The sequence below is a fragment of the Triticum aestivum genome, chromosome 2A (genome assembly GCF_018294505.1).
Source record: "Triticum aestivum cultivar Chinese Spring chromosome 2A, IWGSC CS RefSeq v2.1, whole genome shotgun sequence".
NCBI classification, from domain to species: domain Eukaryota; kingdom Viridiplantae; phylum Streptophyta; class Magnoliopsida; order Poales; family Poaceae; genus Triticum; species Triticum aestivum.
In genome coordinates, this window is record NC_057797.1 from 13,351,132 (window position 1) to 13,361,289 (window position 10,158).

The 10,158-nt window shown below is 45.5% G+C and overlaps 1 protein-coding gene across 1 annotated transcript; it reads right to left on the reverse strand.

Annotated features, from left to right (window-relative positions):
* Window positions 1-1,747: 1,747 nt before the first annotated feature.
* LOC123184261 (tyrosine N-monooxygenase-like) lies at window positions 1,748-3,456 on the reverse strand. Its single transcript, XM_044596408.1, has 2 exons — window positions 2,485-3,456; window positions 1,748-2,368 (listed from the first exon to the last, which is right to left on the reverse strand). Exons 1-2 carry the CDS (start codon window positions 3,454-3,456, stop codon window positions 1,748-1,750), a joined length of 1,593 nt encoding a protein of 530 aa, XP_044452343.1.
* Between the last annotated feature and the right edge of the window lie 6,702 nt (window positions 3,457-10,158).

Here is a 10,158-nt window from a genome sequence, read left to right on the forward strand (position 1 = left end):
TGCCAAAAAACGAGCAAAAAATGGGCAAAAAAATCACGATCCAGATCCAAATTCAAAATTCAAAAATAGCAATGGCGCACGGTAGGGGTTAGACAGTGCGCCACTACTATTTTCCCGCCTTCAAAATTCAAAAATACTAATGGCGCATCGTGGCCTATACTAATGGCGCACCAGTGGCCTATACTAATGGCGCACCAGTGGCCTATACTAATGGCGCACTGTGGCCTATACTAATGGCGCACCAGTGGTGCGCCATTAGTATACCAGATACTAATGGCGCACCAATGATGCACCATTAGTAAAAAATACTAGTGGCGTGATACTAATGGCGCACCAGTGATGCGTCATTAGTAGGCAAAACTGATGCGCCATTAATAGCCCTTTTCCTAGTAGTGAGGGCGCGATCTGACGGCGGCCTCCTGCACGCCCACTCTTCCGCAAGCGTCCGACGTCAAAGAGAGGAGCACCGAGCCCGCCGTCGGCGCCAACGACAACGGCAACTCGGAGGACCGGGCCTCCTGCCCGTCACCTCCAACCAAGGCAACCATCGCTGCCCCGTCCACAATAGTCGTGGGAGAGGTAGGAGATAAGGGAAGGGCCACCTGCCCCTCGGCACCTCCCATCTCAACGACCTTCGACGCACATGAAGGCACCACATGATTCACATAACCAGGTCGGTCGCCCCGAAGCCTAGGCGGGGCAGAGAACGGCCCCAAGGAACCTCTCTCTTTCTCTGTCTCTCTCCTTTTCAAGGCATCGTACATCTCTCTCTCTCTCTCATTTTCCAAGTTTCCATATATGTGGGCACAGGATAGAGGTATCTCGTGTGATATACAGCAGATGTGACAACCTTGTACGCACTCTCTCTCAACGACCACAAATCAACCCGTGATCGTCGTGCAACTGTGTTTGCTTTGAATGTTCTCTTCTCTTCTCTCGTCCACACACACACGCTCCTTTGAATGTTCTCTTTTCTTCTCTCGCCCACACACACACACGTTGTCTGTCTGCTGTACATGACTACGTATTGCCACTGCAGCCCTTCGTTCCTAAATATAAGTCATTTTAGTGATTTCAATATGGACTATCTATGAAGTAAAATGAATGAATCTACACTCTAAACTACGTCTATATACATCCGTATGTAGTGCATATTAAAATCTCTAGGGAGTACATAGGAATCATCGTACATACTGTCGACAACCACAAATTGAGCCTGGGAGCGAGTCATTAAGTGTCTCTCTCTCTCTCTCTCTCTCTCACACACACACACACACGCACGCACACACACACACGCACACACACACACACACACACGCACACACGCACACACACACACACATACACACACACATTCCAAGTTTCCATATATAGAGTGAAAATGTGACATTCTCATACGTGCTCCCGACAACCACAAGTTAAAGCATGATTGAGCGAGCGTGGTTGCTTTGATTCTTCTTCACAGAGAGAGAATCTTTCTGCAGTACATGACCATATGTAGCCAAGCCATTGAAGACCGGCCCGTGACTAGGACTGATAGTCACTCACATGCTAACAGCTAGAATACGGGATACATTAAAGATGATGCCCTAATGCTAGTTACATTAATTATAGCATGAATCATCAATTGTTTCTTTATTTCTGCACAAGAGTAGTATATTGCCAAGGACTAAATGCCGCCCGCAATTGTTCCAGATAATATTACCAATATGTAATTGAGAAAAATGATCAAATCTTCTTAATCGTATCATCTATAGAGATACGCGGCCAAGCGCGGTTGAGCTTGCAAAACAAGGGGTTCAAGTAGGGCAAGGCTTGCATTGCCTTCCTGTAGACTGATATTTTTAACGCTTACCGGTTTTTTCCAAGTGAAGGCCTGCAGCATCCTTGCAAATAACATCATTGTGATCGAGGTGCCAAGTGAAATGCCAGGACAACCCCTTCTCCCACTGCTAAAAGAAATGAAACGTAGGCCCGGCTCAGTGAGTAGAACATTCATGGTATTCAAATGCCTCTCAGGACGAAACTCAAGTGGTTCGCTCCAGATCTTGGGGTTTCGGCCAAGTCCAAGCCGGCTTAAGAGGATGTGGCTATCCTTTGGGATGGTGTAGCCGGCGATAGTGGTGTCCACCATTGCAACATGGGGTAAATTAAGAGCATGGTATGGGTGTATACGGAAGGCCTCCCGGATACACGATTTGAGATAATTTAGCCGAGGAATGTCAGACTCCTGGACTAGTCTATCTTTACCAACGACAGCGTCGAGTTCATCGGTTGCTTTTTGCATGATCTCTGGCCTGTTTATCATCTCGGCGAGCGCCCACTCAACCGCATTTGATGGGTTATCAACTGCTGCAAGCACCATTTCCTACATCGGTCGATGTTGGAATAAATAAAGCAATCAATACAATACAACGACAAAAAGGTTTAATATATGATTGTAGAATAATGAATGAACTTTCTGCTGAGGTAGATCGTACTAACCACTGTTTGGGCTCTTATTTCTTGTAGGGATAGCAACGGTTGTCCCTCTGCATCTTTAAGATGAATTACAACGTCCAGAAAGTCTCTCGCCTCTTTATTTTCACCACCTTTCTCAAGAGTGGATGATCTTTCACGGATCCGCTCCCGTATGATAGGGTCATGCAACCGGTTAATTGTTCTCATGACATCCATGGAAACCTCCTCATGGCCATCCAAGTCCAGGCCTAACAGGGCTGGGATGTAGTCAGACACGCAGAAGCTGTACACATGGTTGAGGGCCGTGAAAAGAGCGCCAACATGTGCCTCCTCCTCATGTCCAGGCCCATTAGTCGACGAAGTCGGCAGGTTGCTAAAGTATCTCTTACCAAACACAAGCCTTCTTATCAGGTTACAACAGAAATGTTGTGCCACATGCCGCACGTTAACAATGTTTTTTGCATGTGGCATCATGACACAACAAGTGGTGTTGTTAATATACCTTACAAGGTGGTCGTACTCGTCTTTCCGTAGGTGGTGGAGCTTCTGCTCCATGGACGAGGTGAGGATCTCCAAGGTGAGGACGCGCCTCATCTTTCTCCACTGCTCTCCATGCGGTGACAAGACGGAGCCCTTGTACCCCAAGCTGAATGTACCTGAGGCGAATGTGGTGGGACGAGAAGCGAAAACTTCATCCTTCTTCCGTAGTACCTCACAGGCTATCTCCGGGCATGTCACAATAATGACATGAGTAGCTCCGAAACGGAGGCACATGATGTCTGTGTCCATCTCCTTGAGAAGGCGATGGATCCACCGGAACACTGCCGGCTTGTTCCAAACCATCTGGTGCATGTTCCCGATGATGGGCAGTGTGGCAGGCCCCGGCGGCAGCAGACCTCGTCGTGCCGGTTGCCACCGGGACAATACCACTCTTTTGCTTTTTCTGAGAAAATACACCAGCAAAGTAGCCACGATAAGCAGCGTACCAAAACTCATATTGCATGAGCTGGTCAGGATGCTATATGGACTAGAATAGATGGAGAGCTGTGGAATAGGTTGGGGGTGACAAAGGGGTGACTTGTGTTCGAAGGCACTCTTGCTTGGTGCATGTAACTCGGTTAGCTCTGGGTATTTGTAGGACATCCGGGGAGCTAGCTAGCTTGGCTACAGTTCCTCCACGCGGTTCCATGCATCGTGGACGTACTCGCGTTCATATAATTATTTTCATAGTTAGAGATATACTTCAGTTTGATCATCTTTGTGAAATTTTCCATTTGCCAATCAGAAAAGGCCTCTGCATGCTGAGGTAGTTCATATGCGTCCTTTATCCAGACCCTTTCTCAGGTATAATTTCTGAATTTACTGCAGAACGGTTGCCTAAGTCGATTATTGGTCTGTTTATTCATCCCTGAATTACACTTGCGTCATGCGTGGCCTGGATTCCTTGGAGATCAGATATTATGTCTTCTTTCACTGTCAATTTGTCCTAGTAACCAGTGGCGGAGGGTCTTGGTGACCATCCCGGTCCCCTCGCCTCTACGAAATCGTTCGGCCTCTTTAACGTTTCCAAGTATTTCCATTGGCACCTCAATAAATTGCTGCACGCTCCGCCACTTATGTAACAACAGTACTGAATTGATTCGACGGTGGAGGTCAGCCTCAGCCTTGCTTTGGAATCTTGCACTGGGGCCGGGTTTCTGTGGGTGTCCGTCGACCCGTACATTCACTGTCTGGAGCCATTCTCTCTGCCACACACGCATTAGCACCAGCTAGTACATGATGCACGAGTGTCTGGTTTATAGCTAGTCTCAGCTCTTCCATGAGCGTGCGGGAGATGTTGACGAGTTACCAACGCTCAAACCGCGAGCGAGCGGCATACTATGACCATTGATTGATTAGTTACACACATGCATATTACACGGTGGACAAGAAAATATTGCAATAGGACATCTCCAACGATGACCTGCAAACCGGACACCGCATCCGTTAGCGGAGAGGGGGGGGGGGGGGGGGGGGGGGGGGGGATCAGTCCGCGAACGATGCAGGAGCCGGCCATCCAAAGAGCTGTCCACTATATGTCCGGCAGTAGAGGGCAATTTGAAATTCAAACAAGTGTTCATAGCATGTGTTGGATCCCCTCAGAGAAAAGCAGCGGCGCTGCATTGACGTCGATGATGAACGGTATTGGCGCCAGATGCTGGGGACTGCCTCCACAGCTGCTGGGCGGCGTAGTAGTACGAAGCCTTGTAATGCTCTAGCCATAGCGACGTCTGCACCACGTCCGTGCACGCCCAACGCCTCGTCCGCCACTAGCACGCCCGCCGCCGGTGTTCTGCATCTTGAGCTTTTCCTCCTTTGCGGCTTTCGCTTTGTCGCGGCGATTTTTCCGTGTGGCCGAGTTAATCTGCCGGCGAGCATGATGCTCGGATCCTTCACCAACTCCATCTCCGGCAGGATCTCGTCCGGGTCCATGAGTCGACGGTAGGAGGGGAGAAGAGAATGAGGAAAAGGGCGGGAATTTGGTGGAGAGCGGCAGGGCGGAAGAAGAGAGTGGGGGATTTTGCCACGGAAATAATGGGTTAGCTACAAAAGCGTGTGCTCTGCCTCAGTTTTTGGTGGGCCGGGGTGTGGGATTCCTACGTGGGTTGTGTCCAGACTCCGGCAAAACCCCCTACTTTTCTTTGACTTTGTAGGAAAATTGTGGTTTGGACTGCTCCACGGACCGATGGGGGTGGCGTTGGAGGGCTCGCGTGGTCCGGACAGTTGTGTCCGGACGGATATGGGAGATTTGAAGGTCGGTGTTGGACATGCCCTAAGATGGTAGAATTTGCCAAATAGGATTGTTGATGATGTGTCATATAGTGAGAGTACAGTTGTATATACTACGAACCAACACCTTTGCACAAGACATTGAATTATTGGGATTTTATCCCATTTATTTTTTCCAATAATTCCTAGCAAATCTCAGAGATGCCAAAGACAGATTCATGCATGATAATGGAGTGTGAAAAGTTTAGTCCCACCATAGTTGTGGATGGATGGTGTGTTTGACCCACATATATATTATAGGTTGACTTCATACAGCATTAAAATGGCGAGAGGAGAACACATACATGCACGCTCCTCCTCAGCCGCTCGCATCGCACGCGCGTAGTGTTTCATGATAAAGCCCAGCAATTCCAAACTAGGAAAATGGCATGTGTATGCTTTTTTATATTTTTATCACACAATAAAGATGCGGAAACTTTTTCGCACTGGTGAAAAACAAGTCTAAACGGTTTTGACTGTTTCACTCCATCTCCTCTTTGTCTGTATAAGTTTAGTCTTCTAGAGTGTTCGATGTTGCTTCTCTTCATTAACACTGGAGTGGTTCTGAGCTTCGCGCCATCTAGTGCTTTCCCATCTCGCTTCTCTACGTGTTCCGTGAAGTGACAACATGCCTTCAAAACTTTGACTCTTATGATGCTGTACGGGAGAGGGGCTATGAAGTTTTGGGGATCGTTCTCGTGCGACTTCTAGATTCTTCTCCACCATGGATGCGCACGACCATTTCCCCGACACCGACAATCTCTTTGGCGATATAGCTACCAACACAAATTCCTCTTCTTTCACAACACTGCATGCGTTCTTGTCCCTGTCATTAGGGATTGCTTTTGGACTACTAGCAATAGGCCTTGATACGATGCTTGTCGCTTATTTACCCAATTGCATGACTTGTTCAGTAATTCGTTACTAGAACCAATTACAATTACTATTATGATTATCATGTTTGGCCTATTGCTTTTTGCCTTAAAATTAATGGAAAATAGATCATATATTCAACAATCCAAAAACCTGATTTGTTTAGGCAGTTTTCTCCAACTGCTTTTGCCGCAACCCTCAAACCTCCCACGGCTGCTTGTGTGAATTGCAAGTGATGGCATGTCAGGGTATTTCTTTGGTTAACCACCACAAACTATTTTCACACTTCCGAGGGCAAGCCAGAGGGACCACTAACTCCCGAACAGAGCAAGATTTCAGGTTACAGACACATTCATTGCAAGTGTGTTTGTTTTGAGTGTTGTTGGCGACGAGATTGTTGATCCCTCCATTACCATTATGGTAAATTTCCTATTGATTTTTTCAGTATGTCATTCTTCTGCTTGGTGGATTGACATGAGTGCCAATATACATGTGCGTGTTGATATCTCCATGTTTTCTTCTTATCAGGTCGCAAGGACTGCAGTCGTGCTGATGGGGAAATAGGTCACATGCTTCGGTTCAAGATGTTAGTACGGTTGATCTAAAGTTTTATATGGGAAAGAACATTCGGCCATTACAACTTAGTCATCTTCGAAGTGCGGGAGTCCAAGTCCGAAGCTCGTAATATTAATAAGTATTCCCTTTCTCTTGATCTTGGTTAACACCTACGGATTTCGCAACTGCATGGCTCCCTATGGATCCCTCTGTTTGTTAATGTTGATCAATAAAGCTTGAGAAGGTATGAAAAAACGCTTTGCATGGCTACTCGATCTCAATCACACACCCATCGACTTGCTCAATGACTTTCACGCGTCGGATAATTTGGGAGAACCATGACGAACCATTTCACCTATGAAAAATGCGATGCATAAGTCGAATATATGGTCACCTGTTGAGCGTGATGTATCCTTGATTGAGTAATACCAAAATTATTTTGCAAAAAAATAACAAAAAGGTAAATATTGCACCACAATAAATTGCATACATCAATCGAATATACGGTCTCTTGAATCACTGCTGAAATTCTTGAGCAAAGGCGTCCTCATTTATATTGCTCTAGTATGAAACAAAATCAATACCTACAAATAAATTAACCCTGTACACCACCCACCAAGATGAAATAGTATCTACTCCTACTATGCATTCAAAGAAATTAGACAACTATCAAATAGTTACTGTTTGTCTATTTTTTTGCAAATGAATAGTTCTAATGTTTCTTCCTTATGAAAGGCCCCAAGAACATTTCGCTGATTTCACTTTTGCTCTCACCATCCGGTGCCCAGACACCAACCCCAACTCAGTAAACACAATGCAATATTCAGGCCAAAGTCATGCATGGAACAATATCAGGTGAAAACCCCTTCTTCAGTGGAAGCTTGGAAACTTGAGCGCTGGCCGTTGGATCCTATATGCATGGACTAGATCCACATATTACTGCTACTTAGTATTTGCATTAGGACGCCTGCTGGCAGCGCTGCTATTTTGCACATAGCCCCTCAGTGTTAGTAGAATTAGAACTCTATCCAACAAAACTCTGCCCAGACAAGAGAAGTATATACAGGAATGGATACTGCTAACAGGACACTTACAATTCTATCAAAATCTTGGGCGACCAAGGCACGTTTGAGTACAGAGGAAGTAAAAGGGATCATCATAAGACAAACCTGGGGCGTCCAAATATGCAGGCACTTTGCAGTCTCTACTAGCAAAATTAGCATAACTAAGATCCATCAGTTTAACAACCACCACTTGCCTCTCGCTGTAGGTTAGGTCTTTTTTCATGACGATGAACAACCTCTCTGGTTTCAGTGCATTCTCCTCGATGAACTCAAGGAAATCAAACTCGTTATGATTCCCTTGTTGCTCACACAAAGACAAATTAATTCTTGATGTGCGACGGGACAGACTCAATATGAATGTTCTCCTGCCAGAACTTGAGACTAAGGTTGCTAGCGGATTGACATGGTTGGCCAGACAGTCGCCGGAGAGGAATCACCCACATCGCTCACTGGTCCTGCGCAGAATGAAGGGTTCGTGCTGTAGGAAAGCACCATCTCCCCACAACTCTCCTAATCCTAGCTGTTAATGGGGAAGAAATCCGAATCGGGATTGGCTGGCTCCATAGGAAAAGGAACGGGATGACTCAGCCTCCATTGGGGATATTTCTGTACCGAGGTACGAGATTGTTGTGAGGTTCTATTTGCAATCTGTACAACTTTTCATCTCAGAACGCACATTTCCTATCCAACGGCACAAGATCAGGTTTCCGTGCTTTCACTGAATGTATGGTTTCCACTAGATATGTACTCGTCATGCATATGTTGGCAAAAGATCTAGAAAACCAGCAATGTTGGTAGGTGTCTTCATTAATTGATTACGAAACATCCATGGTAAGGTCTTCAAAGCTGTTCAAGACTCTTTCTCATCAGAGCTATTCTTCGACATGTGGATAACTATGGAAGATGGTCCATCCACTCTCTCAAGTTTGGCCTATTGTACATATTTTCACACTATACACATGGAGATAAATATCATGAGACCACCTCACAAAAGGATCGACGGAAAGAGATGTTGGCGGAGGGGTTCGGCCATAGCGAGCGCGGCTGAGGATGGAGAGGGTGACAACGACGTTAGTCGGGGAGGTCTGGAGAGGAGGCTCTAAGTTGGGGTAGAACTGGTTGTGGCTGTGAATATAACTATTTTGGTTGTTTTGGCCCCTCGCGCCTTCTTTCGTGCCCGCGCGTTTGGACCCAATTATTTCATTCCTCGTTACAGACGGCCCCGAAAAGCAGTGGGCCATGCTTGAGCTTTGTCGGCAGATGCAATGACAAAGATATTGTTGGCAGCGGATATAACCTCATTTGTCAACTCATGCTGACAATTCTCTGCACTTAAGTATTTCTGGCGGCAGTAGCATGATTTTCGGCTGATTATTTGCCTATTCAGGTATTTCTCCTTATAGTTAATTGCCACCAATCATCAGTTATGGTGTGAGTGAGTTGTGTTGGGTTGGTAACTGTAACATGGACAACTTGGTAACATATTTGTGTGATGTTACTAATTATAGCATGAACAATTGTGTAAGTACATAATTGCCATGTTGGTAACGATGATATATGCAACTATGTAACTACATAATAATCATGTTAGTAACTATAGCATTTATAATTGGGTACCTAAATAATTGTCTTGTTGGTGACTTTAGCATATGCACATGGCAACTAGGACATTATTGTCAAATTGATAGTTCTAGCATATGAACATAAGAATGCTGGTAACAGTATGGTAAATCACATAATTACCATCGTGACCTGGTAGACCATGTCCGTTTCTGACGACATCAACCTTGTTCTTAGGGAGATGAACAAACTGTCCTACGGGTTATCTCCTTCTCATCTACCATTTCATGATTTTTTTGTATAAATTGGGTCAGCAATTCTTGGTAATTTTGCGTACATACAAATAAGCTATCGGTTACAAAACATAGGAAAAAAAGTTGTTGGTCTAGTTGGTTATTTGCTATAACGACCAAACATTAAATTCCACCCTCAAGCATTGTAGTGACTTAAAAACCGGGAGGAAGAAACCAACATAGACTAACAAACAGTTCGGCTCTAAGCCTAAAAAAATCATCTAATTTTAGCGATTTTTAATAAAATAAACTATGCACCGAACGTTTCGTTGTACCATCGTCGCTGAGAGGTTTGCTTGGACATATGTCTCTCTCTTGTTCCCTTTCAAGGCATCATCTCTCACTCTCTCTCTCACTTTCCAAGTTTCCATATATGTGGCCACATAAGAGAGGTATCTCCTGTGATATATGTACAACAGACGTGACAACCTTGTACGTGCTCTCAGCGGCCACGAATCAACTCTCGATCGTGCAACTATTGTTTCTCTGCTCCTCGCGCCCTCTTTGTGCCAGTGTGTTTGGACCGAATTATTTCGTTTCCACAC

What these genes read in the sequence shown, in the direction of transcription:
- LOC123184261 (XM_044596408.1), bottom strand. Translation starts at nt 3,456, where the DNA reads ATGAGTTTTGGTACGCTGCTTATCGTGGCTACTTTGCTGGTGTATTTT. An exon ending in AAATAAGAGCCCAAACAGTG is followed by an intron (nt 2,369 to 2,484) that starts GTTAGTACGATC and finishes CGACCGATGTAG; the next exon opens with GAAATGGTGCTTGCAGCAGT.